Source organism: Salmo salar, chromosome 01 (genome assembly GCF_965601325.2).
Source record: "Salmo salar chromosome 01, fSalSal1, whole genome shotgun sequence".
Lineage (NCBI taxonomy): Eukaryota > Metazoa > Chordata > Actinopteri > Salmoniformes > Salmonidae > Salmo > Salmo salar.
In genome coordinates, this window is record NC_138291.1 from 73,828,779 (window position 1) to 73,851,801 (window position 23,023).

Genomic DNA, 23,023 nt, shown 5'->3' on the forward strand with positions numbered 1-23,023 from the left:
TGAAGTTTAAACAATGTCGAATATAGTCCATGCCAGAACATTGCTTCGTGTTTTTGGACCTCCTTAATTGTCGTCTGTAGACAAACTAACATTGTAGAGCCAAGTGCGTCATTCATTTGTTAGACCACAACTATCCTGGCATTAAGGGCAGACATTTCCCAGTGCAGCAGTGTCACTAACATATCTGCTCTGTCCCAGCCAATTGTCAGCCTGGACAAGGACAGCTCTTCTTGTGACAATGCCCTCTGGCTACATATACACACACCCCGTTTTATACAAAGAGGTCTGTTGTGGTAGTTTGAGAATCAAACACTAAAAGGGACAGTGGATTGAATTGTGGGGTCTATCGCCAACCAAAAGACAAACCATAACTTTGGGTTCCAAGGCACTGCATCTGTGCTAGAGGCATCACTACTGCCTGGAATCAAACCAGGGTCTATCACAACCGGCCGTGAGTGGAGTTCCATAGGGTGGCGCACAATTATCCCAGCGTCATCCGGGTTAGGGTTTGGCTGGGCTAGGCCTTCATTGTAAATAAGAATTTGTTAACTGATTTGCCTAGTTTACTTATCAATGAAACCAGTGTAAACTGGGTGGAAGGTAGGTCAAAAACAAAGCTCTACGATAGCAAACCTCACTTTGGTGTTGAACTTCCTTGGCTTTCTACTTACTGTATTGACATCAACTGGAATGCTGTGAATTTAGCCTTTGTTCCAATAAACAAAAAGGAGTCATGAACAGTAAATTATTGATTTTAATCATTAAGGTCAATGTACTCATTATTGAAAAATAAATTACAGTAAAATTAAAATGCAAAAAGACATTCGGCCCACTCAAATTCCTGAAAGCGTTGTCCAAGGTGGAATTGAAGTGCTCTAGCCTCGAGTTTGTTTACATACTGGTATAGTAGAAAGAAAATGCGCAATTTTACATGTAAGACCAATCACAAAACATTCCATAACAAATCACTTAGGCCAATCCCCCCAAAAAAGCCATAACACTATAAAATGTATACAAAGTTTCAATGTGTCATATACATCATGCCTTATTTGTAAAACAAGACTGCACTGGCACGTTCCTAGGCGAGACAGTTGTGGATGGAATTGGTACTAAGGTGTTGGCATAAATGATCAGTGCTGTATTAAGAGAAAAACATGCTAGATTTGCAATACCTTTGATCACTCCCACTATACTTGTGGGTTTAAGAAAAACAAGTTAAATGGTCTGAATATTTCCCCACTAACCAATAGCTTTAACTCTAGGACCTATTCTAGCGCTATGCTATGTTGACCTAATACCATGCAGTGGTTAATACTGGTAGGTAGACGCTAAAGCAAGTTCAGTACCTTAAACAATGAGGCTCAAATGCTTCCTAAATCCACCACAGTTAAAAACCAAAAAATAACAGAAGATGGGGAGGAACAGACTGGCTACAGTATATGACCATGCAGATAGTTCAGCTTGCTTCCAAAGGCACAGCGTCAGAGCTGCATTTCCCTGAATTTCCCTTGAAACCCAAGCAACTGCAATCTGTTTAATGACAGTATTAGAAACTAAAACCGGGCCAGCAAAACTGACAACTCTTCATCATTTAAAATCCTGGGTGTGGGTGGGGTTGCATCTACAAAATGGCACATTCGAGAAATGGGTCCAATTTTGGTAAAGGCAGGAGAAGACTGGCAACTCCACTTAACTCACTGATTGTCCACCTCCCAACAGAAGGGATCTGATAGAGAAGCCAGCAGTAACAGGACACTACAGCAGACGGGGGTGGGTATACTTTGGTTTGCACAGTTCTAGGGCTTAGCACACTGAGTGGGTGAGCGGATGGCGGGGGGGGTCAGTGTGACTTGGCGTGCTGCGTGACCTGTTCTGTCAGACTGGCTCTGATGGAGTTGACCACAGTCTGTCTAACGTTATCCTCCATATATTGCTCACTCAGAGGCTTCAACACCTGGAGAGGAGAGAGCACAGGGGGACATGACTGAATCAAAATCAATAGAAAAGAACATGACAATAAGGACAAAGGGATCGAAAGAAAGGAGTGAAAAAATATTTACTGTCCAACATGCAGACCGAAAACAATGATCGTTTAAAACAAGAATTCAATGTAACTCAGATCATGGCAACTGAAAAAATATCTATGAAGTGTCAAGATGATTTATGCTGTATTTACAATCAGAAGAGTAGGTAGAGTGCCAACCTGCGCTCTACATGTAGGGTGAACCAGGCAGACAGCATCCCTATAATTAAGACCAGCCCCATAGGCCACAAGGAATGACAAGAGCAGAATGCAGATGCATTTGGAAATAAAGAGCCAAGCAGCTAGCCAGAAAGGCTAGTTAGTCAGTCTTGTCATTGTTGTTTGAGGATAGTCTCTTTCTCTGTGATGCTGGTAGGAAAAAGCTCCATGTGATTCGACTCTTGGCCGACTCGAAGAGTTTGGAAAGCACCTGGAGACGGGAGGTGAGGAATTAGCAGAGAAGAGCAACGTCAGCAGAGAGACACCCAAACAACCAAAGACAAAGAGTACACTGAACTGCACCAGGAACATGGGCAGGAAGGTAAACCTCCACCTCTCACCTTTCTGGAAGTCCTCTGTGAGGCAGAGAGGAGAGGGAGAGCAAGATCAGATTAAAGACAAACAGATCACCAGCTGATTGGACAGAGAAAGGGCAGGCTGAAGGCTGATTGGATAGTAAAGAAAGACAGTTAACGTCACATTCACAAGTATACTTAAATGCCTTTCTTGCAAGCTCTAAACCCAACAATGCAGTAACCAAAGGTAAAAAAATAAAATAAGTTAATAAAAACTAGTAAGCCATAAAGTATATTGACCCCATTTTTTCACAGATTTTGTTACGATATAGCCTTATTCTAAAATTGATTAAATTGTCCCCCCCACAATCTACACACGGTACCCCATAATGACAAGGCAAAAACAGGTTTAGAATTTTTAGCAAATGTATTAAAAAAATTAGAATCACATTTACTTAAGTACTTTGTTGAAGCACTGTTGGCAGCAATTACAGCCTTGAGTCTTCTTGGGTATGATGCTTCAAGCTTAGTACACCTGTATTTGGAGAGTGTCTCCCCTTCTCTGCAGATCCTATCAAGCTCTGTCAGGTTGGATGGGTGCACAGCTGCTTTCAGTTCCTTCCAGAGATGTTAGATCAGATTCAAGTCCGGTTCTGGCTGGGCCACTCAAGGACATTCAGAAACTTGCCCTGAAGCCACTCCTGCGTTGGCTGTGTGCTTAGGTTCATTGTCCTGTTGGAAGGTGAACCGTCGCTCCAGTCTGAGGTCCTGAGCAGGTTTTCATCAAGGAACTTGCTGTACTTTGCTCTGTTCATTTTTCCCTTGATCCTGACTAGTCTCCCAGTCCCTGCCGCTGAAAAACATCCCCACAGCATGATGCTGCCACCACAGTTCCCTGTAGGGATGGTATTGGCCATGTGATGAGCAGTGCCTGGTTTCCTTGAGACGTGACGCTTAGCATTAAGGGCAAAGAGTTCAATCTTGGTTTCATCAGACCAGAGAATCTTGTTTCTCATGGTCAAAGTCCTTTAGGTGCCTTTTGGCAAACTCCAAGCAGGCTGTCATGTGCCTTTTACTCAGGAGTGGCTTCCGTCTGGCCACTCTAAAAGGCCTGATTGTTGGAGTGCTGCAGAGACAGGAAAAACTTCCAGAAGAACAACCGTCTCCACATAGGAACTCTTGAGCTCTGTCAGAGTGACCATTGTGTTCTTGGTCACTTCCCTGACCAAGGCCCTTCTCCCCCGATTGCTCAGTTTGGCTGGGCGGCCAGCTCTAAGAAGAGTCTTGGTGGTTCCAAACTTCTTCCATTTAAGAATGATGGAGGCCACTGTGTTCTTAGGGACCTTCAATGCTGCAATGTTTTAGATCTGTGCCTCGACACAATCCTGTCTCAGAGCTCTATGGACAATTTCACCAACCTTATGGCTTGGTTTTTGCGCTGACATGCACTGTCAACTGTGGGACCTTATATAGACAGGTGTGCCCCTTTCCAAATCATGTCCAATCAATTGAATTTACCACAAGTGGACTCCAATCAAGTTGTAGAAACATCAAGGATGATCAATAGAAACAGGATTCACCTGAGCTCAATTTCAAGTCTCATAGCAAAGGGTCTGAATACTTATGTTTAATACATTTGCAAAAACTTCTAAACCCATTTTTGCTTTGTCATTATGGGGGTATTGTTTGTAATTGATGAGGATTTTTTAATTTATCTTAATCGATTTTATAATTAGGCTGTATTGTAACAAAATCTGGAAAAAGTGAAGGGGTCTGAATACTTTCCGACTGCACACAGGGTCAGTTCCAATTCTATATTTACGATGTGCAGGGATACTGGACAGATAGAGGTAGATATGTATAGGGGTAAGGTGACAAGGCTAAACAGATAGCGATGCAGTAGCATATATGATTGTATGGGTGTGTGTGTGCGTGCGTAGAGTCCTGAATGTGTGAATAGAGACAGGGCAACAAAAAAATATAAGGGTCAACTCAGATAGTCCATGTAGCCATTTTGTTAGCTAGATAGAGTTCGGGGCTAATGAGGAACTAGAGGGCCCCTAGAAATCTGGAATCTGAGGGAAGGGAATCAATGTCACAGACAGGGGAGACAACGAGGAATTCTGGAAAGTCACTCATCTTAAACAAAAACACTTACAGTACTCTAATTCACTTATCCATACTTCTATCTTTAACATGAAAACACCCACCTGTTCCCAGAGTGTCTCTGCCAACAGGTCTATGATGGTGCCCACATCTCTGAACTCCCCTGAGTATTTTACATAGGCCCACATGCAGAGCATCATGAGGGCCACGCCCATGACCAGGTCGGCCAGCATGGCAATAGTGTTCATTCCGATGAAGCCGGTCAGCCCTGAGACGATGTAGGTGGCGAACATGACGACGAACAGCGTTGCGGGCGTGCGTGCGGCGTAGAAGATGTTCTTGCCCTCGTTGTGCTTGTGGAAGTTGGAGTACGCCTCATCCAGCTCACCCTCTAGCTGCTCCTGGTATTTCTTGCAGAAGTCCTCTCCGCCCATCTTCTTCACGGAGCGGAACTGACGCAACGAGCACTCCTTGACCTCCTCGTGGCAACGTTCCAGGTCTGCAGGGGCGATGTAGGGCTTGTCCCCTCCACACACCTACCAGCGAAACACCACAGTTCAGAAACCAAACAAAATTACACTGACAAACTAGGGATGAACAAACCTACCATTTCCATGCTTTTGCTGTACATGTCTTTTGCTCCAGCAACCGCTGTAAGGTTGTTGGCTTCAGCCGTTGCCTAGGTAACATGGAAGAAAATATGAGCACAGTCAAACTCGGGAGGGTTTGAGCGGAATAAGAGACTCCACAGGCTTGCTCAAAACTATTAACATCAATGTTGAGCAAACCAATACAGACCTGTAACATTGACTTGGGATGAGGAAGCTCCTCCCCTTGATAGATCTTTATATAGGCCTGGGAAGTAAATGTAGAGAAATTAATTTCCGTTGTAAAGAGAAGACATTTTTAGAACACTTTCAGGCATTTCCAGTATTCGGGTTGCCATGGGAGAGGCAGAGCGCTTACTCGCCTTAAAATACTCCACTAGATCTCTGCAGGTCACTTTCGCCCCTCCAATCTCTTTCTCCACCAGGTTCTCAGGAGCCAGCAGTAAAGGCACCAGATTGCCCAGCGCCTCCTTGAAGTCACCATCAATGTCTACACAAACAGTCAGAAGCATTGTAAAGCCCAGAGCTGTCTCCATCCCGGGGTTAACTAAGCTTCCTCTCCACTTCAGTATTTCAGAAAAGGGTCAGGGAGTCACTGAGGATGGGATAATGTCGGGTGGATGGGGTTAGTGTCATATGGACGGGGGTCAGGGGGTGGAAAGGATAATTCTCCGTAGTGCAAGGCCTCACCTTTTAATCTTCCGTCAAACATGGGGTTAGTGGCCACCTTGAGGCCAGGGTGGGGCAGTAGGAAGCAACCGATGTTGGAGAAGCAGGAGTGGATATGTTTCCTCACGGTCTGCAGCTCCTCGTGCTGGTTCTGTTTCACCTGCAGAAACAAAGCGACACAGCTGTTACATAATATCCAAGAAAGACACTGGTCTTTTGTCCAATGTTACCCCACAAGCGGCCGTTGGCCCAATTGGAACATGATACCCAACATAACACAAGTCAACGCTTCCATACACGCGGCTCAGCTGTTACATGCAACCCAGTAAGACGGCGCAGCTGTTACATGCTACCCAACACATGGCATACAGTGAGTGGTATGATATCTACACTTCCAGATCCTCCTCTAAGAAGTGATACTGCAAGTCTCCTTCCATTCAGAGCTAAACTGAACAAAATTACTCATTACAATTCATCCAAGATTTTGAATTCAAACTAATTTTGTTCAGAACTGTAGTGGAAATTCCTCTCCTGAAAAGCCACACTGGACTAGACACCATGTTTAAATTTGGAGAAGCCCATTTTAGAATTACCCTTCACGGGCCTCATTCTCTCCTCCAGACCTACCTGCAGCCTCTTCTCTAGAAAGCGGTTCCCTCCCTCCAGTCCATAGTTGTGTTCGTATGGATAGCTCCAGTCTCTGATCAGGAACATGAGTGACTGGAACACAGGGTTACTGAGAATCAGTGCTCAGAATGGACAAATGTGCTCGTCAAAACTGTTGAGTATATTGAAGAAAGAATATCAATTTTCAGAACAGTAACATACCTGAAAGGGTTTTAGATAGATTTCCTCCAAAGCAAGCCGGCCGTATTCTGTGAAGAGCTAAACATACGGAGTAAAGACAATGGATGTTAGTCATCATAGCCCCAAGATTGTTTTCAAACACTAAAATGTGTAACGTTCTTATTAAGGTGAGGAGGACTGACGAACATACCTGGAGATGCTGAAGGTCATCCTCCTGAATATTCTGAGACAGGTTATACACCTGAAAACACACAATAATACCGTGAAATATCCTTTGTACGTAAGCCAGTTCTTGACAACATACAATTTCAAATCAGCAACGAACTAGGAACTCAACTGGCACAATATGTATGCACTCTGTGTACATGATCAGTAAAATACTAATAACTCAGTCACAGGCAGGTCCAACCCATAGACTCACCTGTAGAGAGCTGGTCATGGTGCTCAGGGCAAAAACTGTTGCACAGTCCTTTATGGTGGACTGGCTGTCAAAGGCTCCCTGTGTGTCCACTAACAGAACAGCAACCTGTCGAGGGTTAGGATACTGCAAGTCACCTTTAGTTGATCAAGACATGATGGAAATCCACTTAACGAAAGTACAGCCAATATGAGTTGCAGAGATGGACATAAGATCATAAACATATTAAGACAGTTCCTCTCAATTTCAATGGTTGTGTGTCAGAGTAAGGTTCACCTTGCTCCCATCTGGCTTGTTGACCACAAACACCTGACTCCAGACCTGGATCCCTGTGGTCTCCCTCTCACAGCCTCCTCTCCAGCTGAACCCTGTCAGAGGATCATCATCACCCCCCACCCACGAGTCTGACTGCTCCTGCTGCTGTGAGAGGACAAGAAAACAGAGTCATAGGTATAGAAAACCTAAACTAAGTTATTGATTTCTGTGGGCAAGTGTGTGTGTGTGTGTGTCTCATGTAGGTAATGTGGTAAAAGCCCTACAGTTATAAAATAAAAATAAAAATTTAGTACATGCATTTGCAAATTACCACCACCGGAGATCACTGTAGTATCATCCTTAGTACTAGTCCGCCTGAGATATCGGGCTAATTTTACAGAACAGCCTGTGCCAAATGCAACATGTCAAACTCCGTTCAGTCTAGGCCACATGTCAAACCCATTCCACGGAGGACTGAGTGTGATGGTTCACACTCATCCCTTGTAATTGACTTATGAATTAAGGTGACTAATTATCAAAGAACTCCCCTCACCTTCTCTTTAATAACTACCTACATGTACATTACCTCGACACCTGTGCCCACGCACATTGACTCTGTACCGGTACCCCCGTGAATATAGACCCGCTATTGTCATTTAATGCTGCTCTTTATTTGTTATTCTTACTTAAGGTATTTTCTTAAAAAAATGCATTGCTGGTTAAGGGCTGGTATGTAAGCATTTCACAGTATGGTCTACACCGATTGTATTTGGCGCATGTGATAACATTTGTTTTGACCTGGTTGTCTAGGTCTTCATTTTAAAAAATTACGACACTAGGCCTTCCATGGAATTAATTTGAACCCCCTGGTCCAAAAAAATAAAGCTTAAGTCTGAAGGCTGTTATGAAAACAAGGCCATTAGAAGTGTGCGAGTTACTCTACAAGTGCCGACAAATCCCTGTAGAAAATGGAAGAGTAATGCAATGTTGCAGGTGTAGTAGCCTACAATGTGATTTGACTGAAAGTAACTAATTATGCAAAACTGTAGCTCCTTGGTACGACAAGAGTATGCGGCCCAGTGTTTCCCCTTCTAAGCTAACTAATGGAATTGTTAAGATGGTCATACCAAGGAACATTTAGACAAACGGTTTGGAATTTTAGGACCCCTTTAAGTAGATAGAAAATGCATACAATTATTTGATTAAACATTTGGCCTCACTGCTATTAGCACATAAAAACGCACTGAATAAACAGATTCATGCACAAAAAAAACATAAGTAAAAATGTATATTCTAAAGGAAGTTTGTTTTGAAGTGTCTGTACTATATCTGAGATGTATACCATAGACAGAAGGGGTAACCCAGCCATGTCACAGGGCTATAATGCTAAAGCATCCGTTTGAAATCTACAGTTGCTTGCGAAAGTATTCACCCCCCTCGGCATTTTTCCTATTTTGTTGCCTTACAACCTGGAATTAAAATAGATTTTTTGGGGGGGTTTGTATCATTTGATTTACGCAAATTATTTTTTGGGGGTGACAAACAAGAAATAAGAGGAACAGAAAACTTGAGCGTGTATAACTATTCACCCCCCCCCCAAAGTCAATACTTTGTAGAGCCAACTTTTGCAGCAATTACAGCTGCAAGTCTCTTGGGGGTATGTCTCTATAAGCTTCGTACATCTAGCCACTGGGATTTTTGCCCATTCAAGGCAAAAATGCTCCAGCTCCTTCAAGTTGGATGGGTTCCGCTGGTGTACAGCAATCTTTGTATCATACCACAGATTCTCAAATTGGATTGAGGTCTGGGCTTTGACTAGACCATTCCTAGACATTTAAATGTTTTCCCTTAAACCACTCGAGTGATGCTTTAGCACTATGCTTAGGGTCATTGTCCTGCTGGAAGGTGAACCTCCGTCCCAGTCTCAGGAAAACTGAAACAGGTTTCCCTCAAGAATTTCCCTGTATTTAGTGCCATCCATAATTCCTTACCAGATTCCCAGTCCCTGCCGATGAAAAACATCCCCACAGCATGATGCTGCCACCACCCGTCACTGTGGGGATGGTGCTCTCGGGGTGATGAGAGGTGTTGGGTTTGTGCCAGAGTGTTTTCCTTGATGGCCAAAAAGCTAAATTTTAGTCTCATCTGACCCCGAGTACCTTCTTCCATGTGTTTGGGGAGTCTCCCACATGCCGTTTAGCAAACACCAAACATGTTTGCTTATTTTTTTCTTCTTTAAGCAATGTTTTTTTTTCTGGCCACTCTTCCGTAAAGCCCAGCTATGTGGCGTGTGCGGCTTAAAGTGGACAGATACTTCAATCTCCGCTGTGGAGCTTTGCAGCTCCTTCAGGGTTATCTTTGGTTATCTCCGTGGGCTGTTCAAAGTTTCAGATATATTTTAATAACCCAACCCTGATCTGTACTTCTCCACAACTTGGTCCCTGACCTGTTTGGAGAGCTCCTTGGTCTTCATGGTGCTGCTTGCTTGGTGATGCGCCTTGCTTAGTGGTGTTGCAGACTCTGGGGCCTTTCAGAACAGAGATATATACACATGAACTCAAAAAAGAAAACATCCTCACTGCCAACTGTGTTTATTTTCAAACTTAACATGTGTAAATATTTGTATGAACATAAGATTCAACAGACAAACTGAACAAGTTCCACAGACATGTGACTAACAGAAATGGAATAATGTGTCCCTGAACAAGGGGGGGGGGGGGGTCAATCGGTTTCTGGTGTGGCCACGAGCTGCATTAAGTACTGCAGTGCATCTCCTCATGGACTGCACCAGATTTGCCAGTTCTTGCTGTGAGATGTTACCCCACTCTTCCACCAAGGAACCTGCAAGTTCCCGGACATTTCTGGGGGGGAAATGGCTCTAGCCCTCACCCTTCGATTCAAACAGGTCCCAGAGGTGCTCAATGGGATTGAGATCCGGGCTCTTCGCTGGCCATGGCAGAACATTGACATTCCTTTCTTGCAGGAAATCAGCCATACTGCTCGTTCTGTGCGTGGTGGCATTGTCATGCTGGAGGGTCATGTCAGGATCAGCCTGCAGGAAGGGTACCACATTTATTTTGGTGTTTGGTCAGAGTCAGTAGAAAGGCCTCTTCAGTGTCCTAAGTTTTCATAACTGACCTTAATTGCCTACCGTCTGTAAGCTGTTAGGGTCTTAATGACCGTTCCACAGGTGCATGTTCATTAATTGTTTATGGTTCATTGAACAAGCATGGGCAGTGTTTAAACCCTTTACAATGAAGATATTTAGATTTTTACAAATTATTTTAAAGACAGGGTCGTTTCTTTTTTTGCTGAGAGAGAGAGCATGTGACCGACCATGTGACCCGTGTGCAATCTAACTAATTATGTGACTGCTGAAGGTAATTGGTTGCACCAGATCTTATTTAACAATCTCCTCACCTTTAAAACAATTTTATTGCATTTCACCAATTTGGACTATTGTGTATGTCCATTACATAAAATCCTACCATAAAATTACAGGTTGTAATGCAACAAAATACGAAAAAAAGCCAAGGGGAATGAATAGATGGAAGGCACTGTATTCTCGCCACCAAATATGGTAATAAGAGGAAAATCCAGTCACAGGTATTGGGAGAGAATGGAACTACGTGAAAGGCCGACATTCTGCTAATTTTCTCATCTGATCAATACATTTTTATGTTCCCAAAAATGCAATGCACTAAGTTTTATAGACTTGACGCGTCGCCAAAGTTAAACAAATTATTTTTAAAAAAATTTTAAAACCTGTTTAGGAGTGCAAGGTCAAATTGAATTTGTGCACACGCACACTTCAGAAGTGGAGTTCCTTAACGGAAATACATACAATGCGCCAATAGGATTTCGCTAGCTCGTGCTCGGCCCACCTTGCTTGTTCTGCCCACTATGTTTAATTTGCTCCCACTGTAAACACAGATTAACCATCTTGGTTTAGTTATAAATATCGTCAGATATGAAAGATCAGGAAAACACACACGCTTCCATATTTTTTTTTATAACTGGTACTAGGCTACTTTCAGACAAGTTGTGCAGCTTGTGGGCACCCATGCAATTTAAAAAAAAAACTAGGTTCAACTTATTTTTGTATTATGCTAATTAGAAGCTCATCACTAAGCTAAGGATCATGGGACTAAACACCTCCCTCTGCAACAGGATCCTGGACTTCCTGACGGGCCACCCCCAGGTGGTGAGGGTAGGTAGCAACACAGCTGCCACGCTGATCCTCAACACTGGAGCCCCACAGGGGTGCGTGCTCAGTCCCCTCCTGTACTCCCTGTTCACCCCACGACTGCATGGCCAGGCACCGCTCCAACACCATCAAGTTTGCAGACGACACAGTGGTAGGCCTGATCACAGACAATGACGAGACTATAGGGAGGAGGTCAGAGACCTGGCCGTGTGGTACCAGAATAACAACCTATCCCTCAACGTAACCAAGACTAAGGAGATGACTGTGGACTACAGGAAAAGGAGGACCGAGCACAGCCCCAGTCTCATCGACAGGGCTGTAGTGGAGCAGGTTGAGAGCTTAAAGTTCCTCGGTGTCCACATCAACAAACTAGAATGGTCCAAACACACCAACACAGTCGTGAAGAGGGCACGACAAAACCTATTCCCCCTCAGGAGACTGAAAAGATTTGGCATGGGTCCTGAGATCCTCAAAAGGTCCTACAGCTGCAACATCGAGAGCATCCTGACTGGTTGCATCACTGCCTGGTAAGGCAATTGCTCGGCCTCTGACCGCAAGGCACTACAGAGGGTAGTGCGTACGGCCCAGTACATCACTGGCTAAGCTGCCTGCCATCCAGGACCTCCACACCAGGCTGTGTCAGAGGAAGGGCCTAGAAATTGTCAAAGACCGCAGCCACCCCAGTCAGACTGTTCTCTACTACCGCATGGCAAGCGGTACCGCAGTGCCAAGTCAAGGACAAAAAGGCTTCTCAACAGTTTCCACCCCCAAGCCATAAGACTCCTGAACAGGTAATCAAATGGCAACCAGACTATTTGCATTGTGTGCCCCCCCGTGATTTCCACAGGACCACAGAAATTGACGAGGGTTAAAAAGAAATCCGACAGTGCAATTAAACAAGAATATTAGTGCGTGCAAGAGCAGACTTTAGATAACAAGCTTTAGTTCTATTGTCTCTCGGTCTCCTCCCTCTGTGGATGTCAACCAGTCCAGTCAGTCAATCTAACTGCCACACACACGGAAGAGCAGACTCTCTCCAGCAGGCAACGTGACTGGAATGGAGTGTTCAAATTCTAGGCCATAAAAAGAGCACAGATGTGCAGACACCAGGAGGAAATTAAATGATTAATCTACAGGTTATAACCTGCTGGAGAATAACATGGCGGATACTCAACGATCTCTGCAGTTCTTTCGGTTCATTCTGGACTGGAACTAGTGCAACACAGAGCAATCCTGAAAACCTGACCCTGGATGAGATTGAGTGCATCGTCGTCTCAAAGAAACAATAAGCAATCACTGCGAGCCATTTTGTCAGACTTTACTTCTGTCCTCAGCTCATTCAGTGTCTCAGACTTGAGATTAACAGACCCAGGTAGGCAGGGAATCTAGCAGCAGTCTACAGTGACATTGAGTGTGAGGCAGGTTCAAATCAAATCATTGACCGATACCGCGTCAATGTGCGGGGGTACTGGTTAGTCAAGATCATTTGTACATGTTGGTAGGTGTAAATTGAGAGCTAATAAACAGTGATTAGCAGCAGCGTAAAAACAGGGGGGGGGGAGAAAATCTATTAAAAATAGTCCATTTTATTCATTTTTCAGTAGGCTTAGGGGTAGAAGCTGATAAGGAGCATTTTGGACCTAGACTTGGTGAGAACAGTCTGACTTGGTGACTGGAGTCTGAAAAAAAACTATTTAAAAGAGCAGAATATAATGATATCCCTTTCCCAAGTTTCCTGACATACACTACATGACCAAAAGTATGTGGACACCTGCTTATCAAACATCTCATTCCAAAATCATGGGCATTAATATGGAGTTGGTCCTCCCTTTGCTGCAATAACAGCCTCCACTTTTCTGGGAAGGCTTTCCACTAGATGTTGGAACATTGCTACGGAGACTTTCATTCAGCCACAAGAGCATTAGTGAGGTCGGGCACAGATACTGGGCGATTAAGCTTGGCTTGTAGTCAGCGTTCCAATTCATCCAAAAGGTGTTCGATGGGGTTTGTGCACAGGGGCATTGTCATGCTGCAAGAGGGAAGTGCCTTCCCAAATGGTTGCCATAAAGTTGGAAGCACGGAATAATCTAGAATGGCATTGTATTCTGTAGTGTTAAGATATCCCTTCACTGAAACTAAGGGGCCTAGCCCAAACCATCCATATATTGTGGCAAACCTCTTCAAAGTTAGGAGCGTTTGTCACAAATTAAGTGGGAAACTGTCACCAAAGTCAGCCCAGAATGAAAGTTATTTCGAACATGACAGTACCTGTGTGTTTGTTTCGCTGTCCTGGTCCACCCAGGCCGCAGGTAAGGTCAAGGATAGCAGGGTTCGGTACACAAATCTGGTTCTCGGTAGGTCCAGGTCTAAACGCCAACAGGTAAATCCAAAACAGTCCAGCTCGTACACGGTAAAACCAGCCAATGTAGATTGTCTCTTTCTCTATGGTTCATAGATCCTTCCCGCCCTCTCTCCCTTCCTGGTTTTTCTTGACCCTTTATCTGTGGGTCGGCTCCACCTTCTGAGGGTTCCCCTTGCTCCTGGGAATTGTAGTTTTGGCCGTCGGCCATTTTGTGATCTGTAGTTCTGATCGGGGTGGCCATTTTAGTGATCGGGCAGAGCCCGTTTATTAGTTCTGCCCTCACATATCCACCATTTATCACTCGACCCCCTTCTTTGCCACAATATATACACATACATTTTTTTTTTTTTTTAAACAGCCCCGGACCATTATTCCTCCTCCAAACTTTACAGTTGGCACTACGCAGTCAGGCAGCATTCTCCTGGCATCCGCCAAACCCAGATTTGTCCGTCGGACTGCCAGATGAAGAGTGATTCATCAAACCAGAGAAGGCGCTTCCACTGCTACAGAGTCCACTGGCAGGGAGCGTTACACCACTCCAGCTGGAGCTTGGCATTGTGCATGGTGATTTTAAACTTGTGTGCGGCTGCTCGGCCATGGAATCCCCATTTCATGAAGCTCCCGACAAAGTTATTGTGCTGAAGTTGCTTCCAGAGGCAGTTTGGAACTCTGTAGTCAGTGCTGCAACCGAGGACAACCGATTTTTACGGGCTATGCACTTCAGCAGTCGGTGGTCTGCCACTTTGCGGCTGAGCCGTTGTTGCTCCTAAATGTTTCCACTTCACAATAACAGCACTTCCAGTTGACCGGGGCAACTCTAGCAGTGCCGTGGCGGAGATCTTTGGGCTATACTTGGCCTTGTCTTAGGACGGTAAGTTGGTGGTTGGAGACATCCCTCTAGTGGTGTGGGGGCTGTGCTTTGGCAAAGTGGGTGGGGTTATATCCTGCCTGTTTGGCCCTGTCCGGGGGTATCATCGGATGGGGCCACAGTGTCTTCTGATCCCTCCTGTCTCAGCCTCCAGTATTTATGCTGCAGTAGTTTATGTGTCGGGGGGCTAGGGTCAGTCTGTTACATCTGGAGTATTTCTCTTGTCTTATCCGGTGTCCTGTGTGAATTTAAATATGCTCTCTCTAATTCTCTCTCGGAGGACCTGAGCCCTAGGACCATGCCTCAGGACTACCTGGCTTGATGACTCCATGCTGTCCCCAGTTCACCTGGCCGTGCTGCTGCTCCAGTTCCAACTGTTCTGCCTGCAGCTATGGAACCCTGACCTGTTCACCGGACGTGCTACCTGTCCCAGACCTGCTTTTTTCAACTCTCTAGAGACAGCAGGAGCGGTAGAGATACTCTCAAAGATCGGCTGTGGAAAAAGCCAACTGACACTTACTCTTGTGTTACTGACTTGTTGCACCCTTGACAACTACTATGATTATTATTTGACCATGCTGGTCATTTATGAACATCTTGGCCATGTGCTGTTATAATCTCCACCAGGCACAGCCAGAAGAGGACTGGCCACCCCTCATAACCTGGTTCCGCTCTAGGTTTCTTCCTAGGTTTTGGCCTTTCTAGGGAGTTTTTCCTAGCCACCGTGCTTCTACACCTGCATTGCTTGCTGTTTGGGGTTTTAGGCTGGGTTTCTGTACAGCACTTTGAGATATCAGCTGATGTAAGAAGGGGTATATAAATACATTTGATAGCAACGCATGTGGCTGAAATAGCCGAACCAACTAATTTAAAAAGAGGTGTCCACACACACTATATATATATATATATAAAAATGTGTGTGAAATGACATGAAGATAGCGATAATCTAGCAGTCTAGGAATGGAAGATGTATTTTGGGGGAAGTAAAGAGCCTGAAGGAATTTCACACCACTAAATGTATCCCAATGGAACATTTTTTGAATAATATCTATGTAGAGCCATTAGCTGACTTCCTGTTACAGCGGTTTTATAAACCCCTAGATGGACATTATGTGCAGCAGACAATAAGGTGTGTAAGTGTCTCATTAATCTGGGAATACAGGACTCTAATAAAGGGTTAATTCAGGATCTCCAAACTTCTTTACAAATGTTGGTATTGAACCGACAACCCAAGAGATGACCCTGAAAAAGGTTGCAGCGTTACATAACACCTTTTAATTCACACTACCCTCAGGGTTATGTTAATGACTTGAAAATAGATTGTCTTTTTGCTGTGAACTGTGGTTAAAAGCACTTGCTGGCAGCATCGACAAAGTTGTTAAATTGGTTCTTGCTTAACAAAATCTTCAACCGGATCTGCGTGATGAACGACTCCATTTAGGGCCCTGAGTTTATTTAGCCTAATCTAGAAGTAGGGCCAGAGTTTTTTTTCCAGGTCAGGTCACAGTCAGAGAAATATCAGTATTCTATATAACACAGTGAATTGTATGTACTGTAGGTATAAGTGTGAACCTGGTTTTACCTGGTTGAGCATGTATCGGAGCATGAAGTCCAGCAGGAAGGACTTGCCCTTGCGGAAGGCCCCGGCGACAGACACCACCACCACATTGAGGTCTCTGACATCCTCCTGCAGTAGGAGCTTCTCCAGGGCCTCCGTGTCCAGCTCAAATTTGTGGTCGTCCTCGTGGGCCAGGACTATCTGGATGGGCCGAGCCTTCTCCTCCAACCCCACCACAGGCTCCTCTTCAATTGGCTGCTCCCTAACATGACTCAGCTCTGGGGCCTGTTCCCACTCATCTGTCTCGCTGTCAGCCTCTACCCGAGGCGCTATCCTGGGACGAGGCCTCCGATCTGGCAGGGACAGAGGAACATCCTCCACCACACCTGCACCTGACAGAACAGGACACACAGGTTTCATGCTGTTAAGAGCAGGGAGAGGGCAACAGTGCACATGGTGTAGTTTAAACATCACAAGGAAAGGTTTTAGAGAGAACTGTAGTCGGTGTCCTCTCAAAACAAATTAGTCGTTAGTCTTATCTTAGAGGATTCCAGCATCTGAACTTCAATCACCCTAAGACATTTTCCACATTATTGAACATTCCATGACAATTCCTGGCCATGGTATTTGTTGCATGCTGCCAGTACATTGCCACAGGCCTGCACTGCACACACTTGGGTATTAGGAAACGTATTGGCGAAAGGGGGACAAAAGCCAGTGGTATTGTGAGATGAATGTACTAGGCCTTAATATGGTCATACTTGGCCCAGTGTCTATAGCACCTACACTACGCAGTATATTTTATGTATCAAGGCTATAACCTCAGGGAGATCAATGTCACAAAAGGAAAGCATTTCAAACAACTTTCAGTTTTACTTTTTAATATTTCCCAGAAAGGGTGTCTAATGAAGGCATTCCCTTTCTAGAAACGTGTGAGAATCGCTCTACATCAGACGTCACTTTATCACAGTAGACAAACGCCTAAACCAACACCCTGGGAACTGGTATGACTGCTAGTGCTCATGCAAACAAGCATCCTACAACTGCCATCGCAATTAGACAACAACAAAAAACTGGTTGTGTTTCAAGGAGACCTTTGGAAAGTATGGTTCACAACATACCAGAAACACCAAGCAAGACTCCAAGGAAAACGGCAATCTGCCCATTGACATTTTCCTCAGAGCTGACAGTCTTACAAGACGTGTGTGATTTGAACACGTCGAAGAACAGCCATCATACCTAATAACAACCCCATCCAAAGCTCAGAGTGAGGATTTGGTGTAAGGCAGGTTTGAACGCTGGGTGCTGGGCTGTTCTTTGCCGAACAGCAGTGGGCTGACTGGGAACTATGGCTGATGCCAGGAGAGGGGTTGCCGAACAGAAGGTATGAGAGAACAGGACAGCATTCTGCGGAGCAGAGCTTACACCGAAGAGGCATCCTGCTGATTCTGGTGTACTGACTGTCTCGTCTGCCAACAGACAGCATTCACTGTAGGTTTGAGACCGCTAGATAAACAACGCTGTACAAAAAAAAAAAAGAGGACAAGTCAAACACTAAAATCACACCAAACAGTAAGCCAGAGACTAACAGTGGTTTATGAATGTATTCTACAGCTAGACAGACATCCATCACAGAGTTGGTTTTTTAGCCTCAGTGACAGTAAAGCTGAATTTATATACAAACAAGTCAGGACAAAAGCCCCAGCTCCTGACACCTCAGTATTTCCACACATGGGCAGACAAGCAATTTACACCAGTCTGATTAATAATCACCTGCAACATGTGCGGAGTAGCATGATAGAGGGTCAGGATGAGAAATGGAAGGGTCGCTGGGAGAATCAGGTAAAGCCATTTAACTTGTTGCCAGACTGCTCTGAACTTTATTCACATATAAAATGACGGTACTTAACGTCCCGCGTCAGTCCAGCATAAAAGGATAACCCAAACATACACCCCTCTTAGCCCAATATTGGACTAAAGGCCCCTAACGTTACTCCTTAGTCCAAGGACCTTACATATTCTGTTTAAAAGGTGAATTGGCTATGGAAGACAAAACAGCCAAATACACCATCTAAAACGTCAAGGTTCTAGAAACAAATCTCTACACTCATACCACAACAAAATTATTTCACAAATTAAAAGTAGTTTTAGCAGATGCAGCCAAAAGTATTTTTCAGTGACCACACGTCTGTGGTGTCCGTCTTCCGTTTACACACAGGTGTTCAGAAAAGCAGATAGAAGGAAAATCGGTGGACTACCTGGCTGTTTTCCCTAAACAAGCACTGTAACATGGAAATATGGCCATGTGGGTACGCTAACCCTATAAAGTTATCAATTTAACCTTAACATTATTTCTCACCGATATGAAAGATGGTTATTATGCTTCCAAAACCGTACCAAGTGATGTGTGTTAATGTTTAGACCGAGCGGCGCAGCTCTTAACAAAAACTCCCCCCCCCCTAAAGAAGACGCCTTCGTCCAATGACTCGAGTAATGTAACCGAGTCATGACCAAGGACTAGGGCCCTCTACGCGTCCATTAAGGCAGTGGAATAAGTAGCTGTAGTCAGCAGAATTAAGTGCCAATGCTGTTATAGGAGCCAAACGAGAGACAAAACATACACTACAGGGACTGGGCTGCTGAGCATTCCTATAGGGCTGATGGGAAGAAACCATTTACTGCGAGTGCTGCTGAGGGAAGCTAGAGGTTAGGCTAATACACAGTCCAATCCCTCTAGCTTTGAGCAAACTGAGACGTATCCAAAAATGTGCAGGCTTATCATTACTTTTATCTTTCCACAGTTTTCTCCTGTTGCATCACATCAGCCCTGATCAGGGTCTATTGGCAGGCCATGTATGGAGGTCTACATTTCAGCTCAGTATCTGAAACAGCTCTCCCGCTCCCCTTTACTACATCTGAAGCCTTGAGAAGCCACGACAACACTTAGCCACGTGTCTATGTGGGAATTTTCATCAGAGGAAAGGAACATTTCATACAAAGCAAAACCCCAGTCCCACTATCCTTTTTGGAGACACTGCGGACTGGTGCCAACTCCCTCTCTGGACCGGAGTCAAAGAGGGTAAATGCTCATCTGCATTCTTGTTTGATTTTTTTAATGAATAATCTATCATATCCCCCATTTGCACAAAATACTTACTTTCCAACACGCAATACAATATTTCAACCACTAGCAGATGTGCATACGCATGGTCTAAAGTTTGCGGTGAGGTGAGCACATTCTTACGTCAAGTTAAATTGTTATAAATGCCAACTTTTGCGTGAAAACTGGCGCACACACATTTTGGGGTATATTTTATACGTACGCACAGCTTATAAAATGAAGCTCCTGTAACCCAAGGACGAAGTGCATCCCCAGTGAGTTAACTATTGCCACAAACAAAGCCAGCTGTATTTTGCACTTATACAAGTGGCATGTCACAAAGCTAAAGGATTTAAGAGACACATATTACTGAAATGTCAAAAATAACCTGTGTTATCTTCAGAATCTTCAATTTTCCTGCTGACTGATTTCTGTACACATCAACATTGGTACACAAATAATTGTGCCAGATTGTGACTGCTGTTCTGTGAGAAAGATGTTAGCTAAGGTTGAAAGGAATTTTGCCCATGTGTAACCAATAGATTAGAACAGCTGAGAAAATGTAGCTAAGGCTACACATCTATCACGTTACAATAGAGTTGATGACAGCCGTTACACCTGAGGGGGAGAGAAAACGCATCTGGTGTTTTCTCCTTGCTTCAATCAAGGAATCTGACGCAAGGACACAGAATAGCAATGCAAAACCAGAGGAGCAAAGATTTTCCTTTTCTATATATTAAGCCTACTTTGGTGACCAGTTAACATTAGGCCTAGTTGAACTAGGTTTCAGTTACACTGCAAGAAGACTAAAGTCGCCACTGGCTATTTCAAGAGGGGAACATTAGATTCAAAGAAAAAGCCAGAGGGTCCCTAACTTTACACAAATAACTTATGGCCTGGTTGTCTAAATCAAAAACGAGTTCAAACTAATAACACCCCACTTTTAATATCCCAAACAGCAGGGTTAACAAGAGAATGTTAGCTAGCAAGAAAAGAAAGCTTGTTGTGCCAAGCTAGCTTGAAGAGGGATGTAATTGTTTTCAATTAGAGTAAACAGTAAACGTCGTTGAGGCTGGCAGTAAATGCAGTCAGACGCCACGGTAGTTGGGACTTGCCGCCAGAGTTAAAATATTTCAACTTTTGCAGTAGCGTTGTTTTCTACTGGATGTTTACTGAAATCACTATAGCAGCGCATAGCGTCGTGCTGTCTTGCCATCACCATCTTTCTTGTCCTGTTATGTCGACTGGTAGGACGTTTTTGCGGCCCTCGTCTAAAAGCAGCATTATGCTCTCTCAGATCTCAATTCTTATTAGCCAATGCCAGTCACGTGATCGGGTCATTCTCACAGGCATCACAGCTTTGAAGTAGGCTAATAGTAAAGACCGACAAATATTCCAAACAGACTCTGGGACAGTTGCGGGAGGATAGATCCCAAATTAATACAACCACAGTATACAAAAAATATATATTTTTAAAAGCAATGAGGCTGATGCAACAGATCAGAACATTTTGCTGATTTTTTATTTATTTTTGTACATTATAAGGGCAGCAATGCACACGGCTGGCTAAACGTGAAGGTTCCAAAATGCAACTGCCTGGAAAACATCGTTCTCCAATGCGCACCACAACTGCATGCTGTTTCATGAGAGATGAAAATATCCTTTCTAAATGTAAAAAAATGGGAAGATCTAAAGATGCAACTACCATATGACTAGGAGTGTGTCTTTGGCTGCTGGACAATGAAAGAAAGTTGAGAACATGAGAAATACTGGTGTCAATGGTATGAGGAAGTGTTCAAATAATCATATTAACATGCCTGTGGTCGGAACACAGTACGACATACCTCAATAAAAACATCCAGGTTTTAAACAATTACATTTAAATAGTGTAAACATTTTGACTCTAGGGCGAGGTGGGCGATGTTGCGGTGCGCAACAGGCACTACCCTTCCTCTCCTATCTGAACAAACAGTGCCTCGAGTATGACATAAACAAGCCTTCAGACAAGTGGTCACCAACCTGTGTAAAGAGGACTTTTGCAGTCATAAAGCAAATAGAGATCTACCATTCCCCCAAAAATATTTATATATTTTTTTGAAAACAGGTCTTCAATTTTAACATTAATCTAATTAAAACAGCTCAGTTATGTGCAGTATGCAGGCCTAATACGTTACCACAGCATATTGGCTATATGCCTGGCCTGACAATATCGTTCTTCTCAGATCATATTTCAAAACTCAAGCTATGATCACAAAATCGATCCGTTTGTGCTTTTTTATTATACTAGACTGATGGTACCTGCATCGGATGGTCATGGTGATTTTCAAGAAAAACAACTTGGTAAAAAATAAATAAAAGTCAGTGATGTTCAGGTCGGAAAGTCGGGGCTTGTGTAAGCGTAACAGGGGAAGAAGTGCAGGTCATCAACTGGAGGCACACGGGGTATGGATCTGCTACATGAATTGTATATTTTTTATCCTACTGATATGAAAAATAAGGGTAGGTTATTTTGACAACCGCTTTGCAAGTGATGATTGACGTTAACAAAACGTTGAAACCCAGCGAAACTAACCGCTGAAAACCCTATGGAGAAACTGGTTTCGAGAGGGCTTACTGCAAGGAAACTGTTAGTGACAGCTGGTTCGATAACGTTACATTACTTAGCCAACACATGTTCCTACAACCATAGATGCATGTCAATTACAACTCTCGTATGAAATGCAAAAAGTACCCCACTGTCTGGGGCTGAACCACGGAACAGCGGGCAACACGAGTAGTCTGAAATGACGGACCAGGTGAGGTGAGTGACGGCTGGTCTGCACAAGTGGGGACGAATTAACTAGCATAGCTAATAGCTAAGCTACACAATACAATACACCTTTCACTGGCCGGGTCCTGTAAAAGTAAAAACATAGCTTGGCTACTGGAGGTTTCGACACTCAGGAGAAACAACTCCAAACGAGGTACATTTCAGTTCGTCAGTCTCAAGCACATATCCAACTCCATATTTTCTTGCTATATAAAACGTTACCTTCGTCAAAGACGTGTCTTTTGTGGTTTTGTTCGAAATGATTCCTCTTACTCAGCCCGCTCAATCTCACCTCCGCCATCTTGTCCTGTTTAAATTAAAATAGTCACACGTAGCTGACGTCAAAGAACCCAGTTTCGCTGCTTTCTTTTTGGAAGTTCACGTTGCCTGATGGTTATCTGCTGGGTCCTAAGAAAGATCTTGTACAGTACACCATCAGTGGCTGATGTCCAATCAGTGTTTTAAAGTAACTAAGTAAAAATACTTTGAAGTACTACTTAAGTCGTTTTGGGGGGTATCTGTACTTGACTTTACTATTTATATTTTGACTAGGCATACTTTTACTCCACTACATCCCTAAAGAAGGGGAACCGTGGTATATTGCTATTTACTACAAACCCTGAGTTGCCTTAGTGCTATTATAAACTGGTTACCAATGCAATTAGAGCAGTAAAAATAAATGTTTCGTCATACTGGTGGTATACGGTCTGATATACCA

At 43.9% G+C, this 23,023-nt stretch overlaps 1 protein-coding gene across 5 annotated transcripts; it reads right to left on the bottom strand.

Annotated features, from left to right (window-relative positions):
- Positions 1-736: 736 nt before the first annotated feature.
- LOC100380671 (atlastin-2) lies at positions 737-22,692 on the bottom strand. Of its 5 annotated transcripts, XM_014205955.3 has the most exons (15): positions 22,528-22,692; positions 16,421-16,788; positions 7,423-7,566; positions 7,150-7,254; positions 6,919-6,969; positions 6,750-6,806; positions 6,549-6,641; positions 5,943-6,081; positions 5,615-5,742; positions 5,443-5,499; positions 5,252-5,323; positions 4,749-5,180; positions 2,584-2,598; positions 2,204-2,453; positions 737-1,954 (listed from the first exon to the last, which is right to left on the bottom strand). In XM_014205955.3, the coding sequence occupies exons 1-14, from the start codon at positions 22,604-22,606 to the stop codon at positions 2,343-2,345; spliced, it is 1,851 nt and encodes a 616-aa protein (XP_014061430.3). In that variant the 5' UTR covers positions 22,607-22,692; the 3' UTR covers positions 737-1,954; positions 2,204-2,342. The 5 variants fall into 5 exon arrangements, with proteins under 5 accessions (XP_014061430.3, XP_082832642.1, XP_082832639.1 ...); XM_082976516.1 differs by lacking the exons at positions 2,204-2,453; positions 2,584-2,598 and adding an exon at positions 17,822-17,916 and having other exon boundaries at positions 22,528-22,637; XM_082976513.1 differs by lacking the exons at positions 2,204-2,453; positions 2,584-2,598 and having other exon boundaries at positions 16,421-16,782; positions 22,528-22,687.
- Positions 22,693-23,023: the final 331 nt, after the last annotated feature.

Coding starts and splice junctions, on each gene's coding strand:
- LOC100380671 (XM_014205955.3), bottom strand. CDS start 22,606: ATGGCGGAGGTGAGATTGAGCGGGCTGAGTAAGAGGAATCATTTCGAA. Junction 16,789..22,527: donor AAGACACGTCTTTGACGAAG/GTAACGTTTTAT, acceptor CTGTTCTGTCAG/GTGCAGGTGTGGTGGAGGAT. Junction 6,082..6,548: donor TTCTAGAGAAGAGGCTGCAG/GTAGGTCTGGAG, acceptor TTGTTTCTGCAG/GTGAAACAGAACCAGCACGA.